Source organism: Trachurus japonicus, chromosome 18 (genome assembly GCF_045865225.1).
Source record: "Trachurus japonicus isolate A0001 chromosome 18, Traja_1.0".
Lineage (NCBI taxonomy): Eukaryota > Metazoa > Chordata > Actinopteri > Carangiformes > Carangidae > Trachurus > Trachurus japonicus.
In genome coordinates, this window is record NC_140924.1 from 6,541,331 (window position 1) to 6,554,342 (window position 13,012).

Genomic DNA, 13,012 nt, shown 5'->3' on the forward strand with positions numbered 1-13,012 from the left:
TATAATCACTAATAATTGCCTTTATGCTCAGTATCAATTTGAAGTTTCTTTACTCGGTGACACATCTGTTCAGATCAGAGGGGTTTGAGTTGATACTTGACAAATGTCGCCCTTTTTTTTAATGATATAATGTAAAATTCGATCAGTTTTCACTTACTAGTTTATGTACATCATGTGATTAGGCCTATATCATGATTTGATTAACAATTTACATGCATAGATAGTATGCCGTTGAATTTGTAAATTATAAATTATAAAATATACACATTCTATGGAAATACTCCAATCCCACCAAAATTGAAGGAAAACTATTTTCCTTTTAATAAAATATTGTCTAAATTATAAATGTTATATGACATTTATTATCATTCTATCTAAATTTGTATTTATTCTGATATTTTACATGCTTATAAAGGCTACATTCAGGGTCAGATTGTTCTGATGAGTTTTACTGTTGGGAATGAAGCTACAAACTTCAAATCTTATTATAAACATTTTATATATTATGTAACATTAATAAAAAATAATATGCTGCTTTATACTCCCTATCCCACTACAATTAGGAGAGAACTATTTTCGTTTTTATTGATTATTGTCTAAATTCTAAATATATGAAAGAATAGTAGTAGTAATACGACAAACTTTGGTTTGATATCACCTGGTGTAAATAATAATTTAAAAAATTCAAATATTTATTTTAAAAACGGAGTTATCTGCTTTTGCAAATGAACTCTTGAAGTGGAAACATCTGCCTCAAATGACTCGGTCAGTGAAGTATCAGGTCAGTGTATCTTTTGGTCATTGGATTTTCTTTAGATGAATGGAAATTAAAAAACAAAAATCATCGGTTTATTCTATTTTCGTTTTGAAATACAAAAAATTAAATTGAAACACAAGTGTTCTTGTTTTTGAGTGTCAAAGAGCAATTAACTCAATTTTAAAAACAGTTTGATTTTCGTGTTCTTTGTCACAACAAGAAATAAAATCAGCAGTCAACAGAAACAAATTAAGACCAAAAACACTTTCTTTTTTTCATATTTTGACACCAGATGTTGTCATCTTCAAAGCAAGAGCGCCAATAAGCACTATGGTACCTGTGTATGTGGTTCTGTAGGCCAAAATCTACTCAGATAGGATTTCAGACAGCAAAACAAGGCCTGACATCTACAGAAATCTGTACGCATATCAGATGAAAGTGGGGGCAGAAAGGAGATTTTAAGATGAAAATGGCAGAAGCCTGAGTCCCCAACGTGCGGATAAAATCACTAGATGTTTTTGTTACATGAAACAGAACATGAAAGTCAAACTGTTTTAAAATTTTAGTTAATTGTTCTTTGATACTCAAAAAGAAGAATGCTATGTGTTTCAATTTTATTTTGTGTATTTCAAAATGAAAATCCAATAAACCAGTCATTTTTTGTTTTTTAATTCCCATTCATCAAAAGAAAATCCAATGACCAAAAGATACACTGACCGGGGTATCACAGCTTTGGTTCCGCTCTTTGCGTTCCCAGTCGGACATTTTTAGAGGTTGCACCATAACCTGGAACCACTTTCGCTTTGATGTGAGAAGCTGTATCAAAAAAAACCTTGTGAATAAAAACACGCATCGACATGTTTTACTGGATGAAGCGGAGCGGCGGGGCTCCCGACGGCTCCTGCGGCCTCGACAACATGTCCAAGGCCGAGATACTGAGAGGGATCGTCACCGAGAAGCTGAGCACGGCCGCGCAGGAGATCCTGGCGGTGGTGGAGAGAACCTTGGCCGGATACGAGGAGGAGGCGTCGGGCTTCAGGCAGGAGATCGCCCGGCAGAGGAGGCATCTGGAGGTGCTGCAGCCGCGGGTCAAACTGGAGAGGAGAGGTCGGTGCACGGAAAGTTAGAATGAATGAATGAATGGATGGATGAATGGATCCACAAACGATTCGTGATTCTCAAAGTTTTTGACATCAAGGACTCCTAAATTGACACATGGGCTATTAGACCACGGATGCCATTAGACAAAGCTAATTTTAAACAAAAATTTCACAAATATTTGTTCTAAGATTGAAGAACGTTACTTTCCTAGACATTTTTAGAAAAAAGTGGTAAAATTTCTCAAAAAAGTTTTTAAAATTAAAAAAAATGTTTTTGTAAAACTTCTTTTTTTTGTTTGGAAATATTGCAGATACATTTCTGGAAAAAAAAGTGGTACAATTTCTCCAAAAACGCTTAAACATTTCTAGGAAAAAAGTGGTAAAAAGTCTCAGAAAATTAAAAAATAAATAAGTAAGTAAATAAAAAAAAAATAATAATAATAATAAATAAACTATAGAAAAAAGTGGTAACATTTCAAAATAAAAAGTTTTTAAAATATATATATATTTTTTTGTAAAACTTCTTTTAAAAAAATTGGCACATATTAGACCACGGATCACATTAGACAAAGTTTTGAAGTATACACCAAAAATGTCACAAAAATTTGTTTTAAGATTTAAGAACGTCACTTTTTTAGTCAATGTTTGTTCAAATTATGGCCAATGGCGTGATTTTTTTGTAAATATTGTAGAGAAATTTCTGGAAAAAGTGGTACAATTTCTCCAAAAACGTTTAAACATTTCTAGAAAAAAGTGGTAAAAAGGCTTAAAACAAGTTTTTTAAGAGAGTATGGAAAAAAGTGGTAAGATTTCTCAAAAAAGTGGTACAATTTCTCCAAAAACGTTTAAACATTTCTAGGAAAAAAGTGGTAAAAAGTCTCAGTAAGTAAAAAAAAAATAAAATAATAATAATAATAATTAATAAATAAATAAACAAACTATAGAAAAAAGTGGTAACATTTCAAAAAAAAAGTTTTTAAAATATATGTATATTTTTTTGTAAAACTTCTTTTAAAAAAATTGTCACATATTAGACCACGGATCACATTAGACAACGTTTTGAAGTATACACCAAAAATGTCACAAAAATTTGATTTAAGATTTAAGAACGTCACTTTTTTAGTCAATGTTTGTTCAAATTATGGCCAATGGCGTGATTTTTTGTAAATATTGTAGAGAAATTTCTGGAAAAAGTGGTACAATTTCTCCAAAAACGTTTAAACATTTCTAGAAAAAAGTGGTAAAAAGGCTCAAAACAAGTTTTTTAAGAGAGTGTGGAAAAAAGTGGTAAGATTTCTCAAAAAAGTGGTACAATTTCTCCAAAAACGTTTAAACATTTCTAGGAAAAAAGTGGTAAAAAGTCTCAGTAAGTAAAAAAAATAAATAAATAATAATAATAATAATAATAATAAATAAATAAACTATAGAAAAAAGTGGTAACATTTCAAAAAAAAAGTTTTTAAAATATATATATATTTTTTTGTAAAACTTCTTTTAAAAAAAATTGTCACATATTAGACCACGGATCACATTAGACAACGTTTTGAAGTATACACCAAAAATGTCACAAAAATTTGTTTTAAGATTTAAGAACGTCACTTTTTTAGTCAATGTTTGTTCAAATTATGGCCAATGGCGTGATTTTTTGTAAATATTGTAGAGAAATTTCTGGAAAAAGTGGTACAATTTCTCCAAAAATGTTCAAACATTTCTAGAAAAAAGTGGTAAAAAGGCTCAAAAAAAGTTTTTTAAGAGAGTATGGAAAAAAGTGGTAAGATTTCTCAAAAAAGTGGTAAAATTTCTTAAAAAAAAAAAAAAAAGTTTTTAAAGAATTCTAGAAGAAACTGGTAAAAAATTCTCAAAAATGTTTTTAATTAAAAAAAAATGTAAAACTTCTTTTTTTTTTAAATTGTAAAAGTCTCTCAAAAAAAAGTTTAAGAATTCTAGAAAAAAGTGGTAAAAATTTCAAGAAAAAGTTGGGGACCCCCTTGAACCCTCTCAAGAACCCCACTTCAAAAGCATTGATATTGAACCATTGTTGTGCTTTGTTGAATTTGACGTAATTTGGTAATTCACATTTGGTTTAAGGATCTTACGTTAACTCTTGTTGATGGAGATAAACTGTCTTATTTTTACCTCTGATTGAATCCTCACAGCACTGATTCCAGATCTGGAGAGTCATGACGGAGTTGTTCTAAGTGAACGTGAAGAGGAGAAAGAGAAGACACAGCAGACAGGTGTGTCCTTATATTTTACAACTAAGGGTAAAGTAAGATTTACTTACTTGCTCTGTGATTTCTATGTTTATGTGTCATGTATGTGCGGGTGACGATGCGCTGCTGTTCATGTACAGATCTTTAGGGTTTTAAACTGTCCCAAAAAAGACTTTCTATTTCTGTCCAGATGTGGGGGACACCGGGACTCTGGGCCAAATGTGGTTCGATGATGGCGATGACATAGATGAAGAGGAGCAGCCATCGACGAGCTGCAGACAGAAACGAGAAGATCTGCGGGACCCCGATTATCAAACACCATCAAGGTGACATCAAGACACCTTCTTACTGGTTTGGTCCCTCAAGGTCCAGTGAAGACAGATCTTTGGAGACAAGACTTTTCTATAATCTTGATTCAGCTCATGTCAACATCCTGCCGGTCTTCTTCCTCCACCAGGACGCTTTCCCCCAGAGTTCGGTCTGACAGAAGGAAGCCCGGCAGACAGAAAAGCGGCATTCGAACCCATCGGAATCTCAGGATCTGCATCCTGGAGAATGTGCAGGGCGACGTGCTCTCAAATGAAAGTCAGTTTTACAAAACACTAGAGTCAAACAGTGAAATCAGATCAGTTCAAATGTTCATATAACCTCAAACTGCGTTTCCCCCTCTGTGCTCTAGTGATTAGAAAGTATCCGGTTCGGGAGCTGCAGTGTCCCTGTGGTCTCCAGGAGTCGGACTTCCTGAACTTGCTGAGGTCTGAGTTCCCTCAGCTGGCAGCCGGTAAACCATTTGACATCCTCACCATCGACAGAAGCTGGAGACTTCAGCCTCTGAAGGTCTCGACCCTGACGCCAGAGGAGATCTACAGGAGCATCAGAGCCCCCAGGGGGAAGTCGACACTCTACATCCACCTGAAGGTACCGTCTTCTTCCATTGACCGAACCTCGATGAATCCATCTGTTATCCCAAATTTAGAATCGTCCACAAGTCGACGAGTGGCTCAGGTGTAGATTTAGTCTTTGATGCTGTACATGATGACGTATGTGATTGTTGAAGGGGTGTCCCAATTCGGAGGGGTTGACTTTCAACCCCTACCCCTTCTAGCTCCGTTTCAAGGGGTAGGGGTAGGGGTAGGGGTTGACTTTCAACCCCTATCCCTTCTAGCTCCGTTTCAAGGGGCGAGGGGCAAGGGGTAGGGGTAAAAAAAAAAAGAGAAATGGGATTGGGCCTAGTCTTTGGTGCTGTTTGGTTTAAGTACGATTGTGGATCTTTTGTCAGACAGGAGAGGATCCTCAGACCGGCAGTAACGACCTTCGTCCTCTACAGAGACCGGATGATGCCGATGGAGATTCTCCATCCAACTCCGCCTCCATGACACCTGATCCAACAAGGTTCGTTTTCCCAGACGGAGGGAACTCCGACTGATGATATCTGGTCATGAACCACATTTAAAAGCGACCTTTTCTCTTTCAGTTTGTCTCTCAACGATCAGTCGGAGAGGAGGAGGCCTGGCCGTCCACGACTTGGCGAGGAACCAACCCATCACTTCCTCAGGATCTACCTGCTGGAGGACTCCCAGTCAGACGTGCTCTCAAGGAACGGTAAACATGAAGAAAACAGAAACTCACCAATCATGAAAGACGTTGAATGAAGTCTTAAACCTCCGTCTTCTGCTTCAGTGTTCATGAAATCCTCCATCCAGGAGCTGCAGTGTCCTCGCGGTCTACTGGAGGCCGACTTCCTGGACCTACTCCGATCTACGTTCCCTCAGCTGGCGGGAGACAACAAACAGTTTAACATGTTCACCACCAACACAAGCCGGAGACTTCAGCCTCTGAAGGTCTCGACCCTGACGCCAGAGGAGATCGACAGGAGCATCAGAGCCACCGGGGCGGGAAGGTCGGCGCTCTACATCCGCCTGAAGGTACCGTCTTCTTCTATTGACCGAACCTCGATGAATCTGTCTGTTATCCCAAAAAATTAGAATCGTCCACAAGTCGACGAGTGGCTCCCATTTCCCCCTTGGCCCTACCACTTACCCCTACCCCTCCGTTTTGCACATTCACGTGTAGGGGTAGGGGTGTCCCAATACCCGTTAGGACAGAGGGGTAGGGGGAAGTGGTAGGGCTACATACCCCTTCAAACGGAGATTTTTCAGAGGCACAATTCAAACGGAGGGGTATGAAAAGTTTCACAGAATGCATCTTGCGGCGGATGACGTGTGTGATTGTTGAAGGGGTGTCCCAATTCATAGGGGTTGACTTTTCAACCCCTACCCCTTCTAGCTCCGTTTCAAGGGGCGAGGGGCTACATACCCCTTCAAACTGAGATTTTTCAGAGGCACACTTCAAACGGAGGGGTATGAAAAGTTTCACAGAATGCATCTTGCGGCAGCCGGCAGCGGTAGCCGTAAAAGCGGAAAGCTTTTTTATTTCTTGCTGTAGCGCTGTTATTACGTCACTTTAATATTTTTTCATGCAAGAAACAGGGATGCAAACAGCGCGCCGAAAAGCGAAACTCGCTTTTTTCATGACCAATTAGGTGACTTGTGTGAATCGTTCAGATCCGAAGAGTTTTTGTTTTTGGGAGGAGGGGGGGGGTCTCAGTGTCTCAGCTGGGGTCAGTAAAATGTTTTTCTAACAGGCTGACAGTGACAATCACGTGAAACTGAGGCGAACTCATTCATGGTTGTCTCTGATTATACTGGTAACAGCCTACCTCCAAAGTAGACGCGCGACATGCGCGCTCATTAAAGCGGCGCGTATCCGCGTGCAGTCGGTGCGACGGCGACGCCGTTTTTTCCCCCGTGCATGTCCGTGGAGCTGTGCGCCGCGGACATGCACGGTTCCCTACGTTGCTGTGTCAGGCAGGTGTTTCCACGGAGCTCTGCCCCGTTTCAGAGGTGAAGGAAGCCCTGAGTGGAAAGACGTCGCCTCCGCGATGTAGAATGTGTTCAATTAAAGTGAAACTAACACATTATGTATATATGTCCATTACACACTGAATGAAACATCCCATGTCTTTATTTATTCAGTTTATTTTAATAGTAATAATTACGACTAACATTCAGTGAAGACCTAAAATTCAGTATCTCCAAAATTGAAATATTGCAAAGGATCTTTTTTTAAAAAGCATTTTTAATATAGAAATGTTGGCCTTCTGAAAACTATGTCTATAGTCAATCAATCAATACTTGGTTGGGGGGTTGAACTACTGGAACTTGACTTTTCCATGATATTGTAATGTAATAATTTGTTAATGGTGAGCACCCCCCCCCCCCACGCCAGACAATTCCTCTCTTTTTTGGTCCTGACCCGTTTGCATCCCTGAAGAAAGTAACTGTTTAGGTCCCAAATGTGCGGTTAGTTTATCCAAATGACGGCTGGTAAGAAGTTTGCTCCGACGTTTTTTCGGAGAATGAAGCTCCAGGAGGAGCGACTCCTCAGAGGCAGCAGCCGGTCTGCAGCGCTGCTCCGCTGGCCAAACTACGTCCTCATCCCGGGAGAGAAGGCGATCGCTAATTAAAAATTTTTAAAAAAATTTAAAAAAAAGAGAAATGGGATTGGGCCTTAGTCTTTGGTACTGTTTGGTTTAAGTACGATTGTGGATCTTTTGTCAGACAGGAGAGGATCCTCAGACCGGCAGTGACGACCTTTGTCCTCTACAGAGACCGGACGATGCCGATGGAGATTCTCCATCCAGCTCCGCCTCCATGACACCTGATCCAACGAGGTTTGTTGTCCCAGACAGAGGGAAGTCTGACTGATGATATCTTGTCATGAACCACATTTAAAAGCGACCTTTTCTCTTTCAGTCCGTCTCCCAAAGATCAGTCGGAGAGGAGGAGGCCTGGCCGTCCACGACTTGGCGAGGAACCGACCCATCACTTCCTCAGGATCTACCTGCTGGAGGACTCCCAGTCAGACGTGCTCTCAAGGAACGGTAAACATGAAGACAACAGAAACTCATCAATCATGAAATGTTTGTTTCTAGATGTTGAACAAAGTCCTAAACCTCCGTCTTCTGCTTCAGTGTTCATGAAGTCCTCCATCCAGGAGCTGCAGTGTCCTCGCAGTCTACAGGAGGCCGACTTCCTGGACCTGCTCCGATCTACGTTCCCTCAGCTGGCGGGAGACAACAAACAGTTTAACATGTTCACCACCAACACAAGCCGGAGACTTCAGCCTCTGAAGCTCACGACCCTGACGCCAGAGGAGATCTACAGGAGCATCAGAGCCACCGGGGCGGGGAGGTCGGCGCTCTACATCCGCCTGAAGGTACCGTCTTCTTCCATTGACCAAACCTCAATGAATCCATCCGTTATCCCAAATTTAGAATCGTCCACAAGTCGACGAGTGGCTCCCATTTCCCCCTTGGCCCTACCACTTACCCCTACCCCTCGGTTGGGGTGTCCCAATTCCCGTTAGGACAGAGGGGTAGGGGGAAGTGGTAGGGCTACATACCCCTTCAAATGGAGATTTTTCAGAGGCACAGGTCGGCGCTCTACATCCGCCTGAAGGTACCGTCTTCTTCCATTGACCGAACCTCAATGAATCCGTCTGTTATCCCAAAAAGGAGTGGCTGAGGTGTAAATTTGGTCTTTGGTACTGTTTGGTTTAAGTACGATTGTGGATCTTTTGTCAGACAGGAGAGGATCCTCAGACCGGCAGTGACGACCTTTGTCCTCTACAGAGACCGGACGATGCCGATGGAGATTCTCCATCCAGCTTTGCCTCCATGACACCTGATCCAACGAGGTTCGTTGTCCCAGACAGAGGGAAGTCTGACTGATGATATCTTGTCATGAACCACATTTAAAAGCGACCTTTTCTCTTTCAGTCCGTCTCCCAAAGATCAGTCGGAGAGGAGGAGGCCTGGCCGTCCACGACTTGGCGAGGAACCGACCCATCACTTCCTCAGGATCTACCTGCTGGAGGACTCCCAGTCAGACGTGCTCTCAAGGAACGGTAAACATGAAGACAACAGAAACTCATCAATCATGAAATGTTTGTTTCTAGATGTTGAACAAAGTCCTAAACCTCCGTCTTCTGCTTCAGTGTTCATGAAGTCCTCCATCCAGGAGCTGCAGTGTCCTCGCAGTCTACAGGAGGCCGACTTCCTGGACCTGCTCCGATCTACGTTCCCTCAGCTGGCGGGAGACAACAAACAGTTTAACATGTTCACCACCAACACAAGCCGGAGACTTCAGCCTCTGAAGCTCACGACCCTGACGCCAGAGGAGATCTACAGGAGCATCAGAGCCACCGGGGCGGGGAGGTCGGCGCTCTACATCCGCCTGAAGGTACCGTCTTCTTCCATTGACCAAACCTCAATGAATCCATCCGTTATCCCAAATTTAGAATCGTCCACAAGTCGACGAGTGGCTCCCATTTCCCCCCTTGGCCCTACCACTTACCCCTACCCCTCGGTTGGGGTGTCCCAATTCCCGTTAGGACAGAGGGGTAGGGGGAAGTGGTAGGGCTACATACCCCTTCAAATGGAGATTTTTCAGAGGCACAGGTCGGCGCTCTACATCCGCCTGAAGGTACCGTCTTCTTCCATTGACCGAACCTCAATGAATCCGTCTGTTATCCCAAAAAGGAGTGGCTGAGGTGTAAATTTGGTCTTTGGTACTGTTTGGTTTAAGTACGATTGTGGATCTTTTGTCAGACAGGAGAGGATCCTCAGACCGGCAGTGACGACCTTTGTCCTCTACAGAGACCGGACGATGCCGATGGAGATTCTCCATCCAGCTTTGCCTCCATGACACCTGATCCAACGAGGTTCGTTGTCCCAGACAGAGGGAAGTCTGACTGATGATATCTTGTCATGAACCACATTTAAAAGCGACCTTTTCTCTTTCAGTCCGTCTCCCAAAGATCAGTCGGAGAGGAGGAGGCCTGGCCGTCCACGACTTGGCGAGGAACCGACCCATTACTTCCTCAGGATCTACCTGCTGGAGGACTCCCAGTCAGACGTGCTCTCAAGGAACGGTAAACATGAAGACAACAGAAACTCATCAATCATGAAATGTTTGTTTCTAGATGTTGAACAAAGTCCTAAACCTCCGTCTTCTGCTTCAGTGTTCATGAAGTCCTCCATCCAGGAGCTGCAGTGTCCTCGCAGTCTACAGGAGGCCGACTTCCTGGACCTGCTCCGATCTACGTTCCCTCAGCTGGCGGGAGACAACAAACAGTTTAACATGTTCACCACCAACACAAGCCGGAGACTTCAGCCTCTGAAGCTCACGACCCTGACGCCAGAGGAGATCTACAGGAGCATCAGAGCCACCGGGGCGGGGAGGTCGGCGCTCTACATCCGCCTGAAGGTACCGTCTTCTTCCATTGACCAAACCTCAATGAATCCATCCGTTATCCCAAATTTAGAATCGTCCACAAGTCGACGAGTGGCTCCCATTTCCCCCCTTGGCCCTACCCCTCGGTTGGGGTGTCCCAATTCCCGTTAGGACAGAGGGGTAGGGGGAAGTGGTAGGGCTACATACCCCTTCAAACGGAGATTTTTCAGAGGCACAGGTCGGCGCTCTACATCCGCCTGAAGGTACCGTCTTCTTCCATTGACTGAACCTCAATGAATCCGTCTGTTATCCCAAAAAGGAGTGGCTGAGGTGTAAATTTGGTCTTTGGTACTGTTTGGTTTAAGTACGATTGTGGATCTTTTGTCAGACAGGAGAGGATCCTCAGACCGGCAGTGACGACCTTCGTCCTCCACAGAGACCGGACGATGCCGATGGAGATTCTCCATCCAGCTCCACCTCCGTGACACCTGATCCAACCGACTTGTTGACAAGGTTTGTTTTCTCAGACAGAGGGAACTCTGACTGATCAACAACACTAATGCTGTTAAAGATGCTTTGTCAATGTCGCCAGGTGCAGAATCACATGGAAACAGAAACACCAAGTCAACAAAGTGATTTAAGATTTTCCCTCCACAGCAGGTCAGTTCGTGCCAGCAGCTCGACGTCACAACACAACATGGAAACCGACGACGAAGACGTCCCAGAGAGCGTCGACAAAGATGGAGACCAGGCTCTCGACAGGGACGACGACGACTGGAAACCAGATCTTGAGCAGCGTTTGCCAAAGAGGACATTGATCCATAGGCGTCGAGGGCGTCCAGCTGCTGACATGGAGAGGAGTAAGACGCCCTGTAAGGTGTGTGGAGTATGGTACATGGTACGAGGCAGCTTGATCAAACACGCCTGGAGTCACATGGACGAGGCACAGGGTGTCTGCGGAGTGTGCGGCGAGCGCTTCGAATCTGTGGAAGAGTTGAAGAAACATCTTAGAAGCTACCAAGAAACACACATCTGCTCATACTGCGGAAAATCTTTCTCCACCGTCTCCGGACTAAACTGCCACTCTGCCCGACACACGGGAAACCAACCGTTCAAATGCGATGTCTGCGGCAAAGCCTTCGCCCACAAATCAGCCTTGAGCGTCCACCGCTGGATCCACATCACTGAAAAACCTCACAAGTGCGACGTTTGCCCCAAAGCGTTCGGCCTGAAGGCGCAGCTCAAAGTTCACAGCAAGGTGCACACGGGCAGAGACCGGTACCTCTGCAACATCTGCGGTAAGTCCGTCTACCATCGCCGGTCCCTAACCCTGCACAAGGCGACGCACTCGGGCGAGAGGCGCTACGGCTGCGAGGTTTGCGGTAAGCGTTTCAAAATCCTCGGCACGTTGAAGTCGCATGAGAAGACCCACACGGTGAGAGACCGGCCGTACCTCTGCCACATCTGCTGCAAGACCTTCGTGTCGAACAGCTCTCTGAATATTCACATTAAGACGCACAGCAACGAGCGGCCGTTCATCTGCACCGTGTGCAGCAAGGGCTTCATATCCAATAGTGATCTGAAGGCCCACATGCGGGTCCACACCGGCGAGGCGCCGTACGGCTGCTCTGAGTGTGGACGCCACTTTAAACACAAGTCTCACCTGAACAGCCACGTCCGCAGCCACCTGGGCATCAAACTGTTCGTGTGCAGGGTTTGTGGGAAGGCGTGTTCTCGCCCAGACCACCTGACTGCCCACATGAGGACTCACAACGGAGAGAGACCGTACAAGTGCTCGCTGTGTGATAAAGCGTTCACGCAGAGCCACTGTCTGAAGACGCACATGAAAAGTCACCAGGCGGAAGAAAACTCATTTCTGGATCCGTCCACATCCTGAAGGACTCGTTGTGTCTGACGAACCTTAAACTCGTTGGTCCAAGTGCTGAAAAAACTGACTTCAGACTTTTCTCTTTTACAATAATTTGGCCTTTTTTTTCCTACTGTGCTTCATCATTCACAAAATGAATGATTTAAATCTGTAATCGGCTGGTTTCAGTAAAAGATTCCTACATCCAACGTTTGTGGTATTTTGCTCTTCAGGGACTCTCAGGTCAGAGCAATTAACTAGATGTACCAATTTATAAAAAGAGAAGAAGACGTGTTACATAATGAAGGTTTAAATGTTTCTAGTGCAGTCCATGACCAGCAGATAGACACCATCCTTTCGACTGTGCGTGCAGTAACAAGGGAGATATGGGCAGAGCTGGCGCACCGCTAATTAGCTTAGCTCAAACGCTGGAAGTGTATTGAGAGTGAGGAGTCACGTGCCGATTTGGTCTAATCTGGGCGGGGTTTGAGCTTTTTACAGTCCGGTCGGCCATGATGGAAGGAGACGCTATCGGTTGCCAGGGGCAACGTCATCAGAACAGCACAGAGACGGACTAAATTCTAGCTCTTTTTTGCGCCAACAGATAAACAAATTACAAGAAAGAATAAGGAGAAAGTAAATCACTGGAGCAGTTTTTAACACAGCAGTGATTTCCAGGCATTGTAAAACAGTAAATTACGGAGTAGACGATTTTGTTTTGCCCATAGACTAGTAAGGCTTTTGCCACCGGAATCCTTCCATCATGGCGGAGAAGGGGG

At 43.9% G+C, this 13,012-nt stretch overlaps 1 protein-coding gene across 1 annotated transcript; it reads left to right on the forward strand.

Annotated features, from left to right (window-relative positions):
• The first annotated feature begins 1,587 nt into the window (after positions 1–1,587).
• Positions 1,588–12,554, forward strand: LOC146968533 (uncharacterized). Its single transcript, XM_085759257.1, has 17 exons — positions 1,588–1,864; positions 4,014–4,096; positions 4,242–4,396; positions 4,528–4,563; positions 5,578–5,672; positions 5,751–5,995; positions 7,691–7,803; positions 7,886–8,013; positions 8,104–8,348; positions 8,716–8,828; positions 8,911–9,038; positions 9,129–9,373; positions 9,742–9,854; positions 9,937–10,064; positions 10,155–10,399; positions 10,755–10,879; positions 11,027–12,554. The coding sequence occupies exons 1-17, from the start codon at positions 1,615–1,617 to the stop codon at positions 12,261–12,263; spliced, it is 3,684 nt and encodes a 1,227-aa protein (XP_085615383.1). The 5' UTR covers positions 1,588–1,614; the 3' UTR covers positions 12,264–12,554.
• The last annotated feature ends 458 nt before the right edge of the window (positions 12,555–13,012 follow it).

Coding starts and splice junctions, on each gene's coding strand:
- LOC146968533 (XM_085759257.1), top strand. CDS start 1,615: ATGTTTTACTGGATGAAGCGGAGCGGCGGGGCTCCCGACGGCTCCTGC. Junction 8,349..8,715: donor CGCTCTACATCCGCCTGAAG/GTACCGTCTTCT, acceptor ATCTTTTGTCAG/ACAGGAGAGGATCCTCAGAC. Junction 9,855..9,936: donor ATGACACCTGATCCAACGAG/GTTCGTTGTCCC, acceptor TTTCTCTTTCAG/TCCGTCTCCCAAAGATCAGT.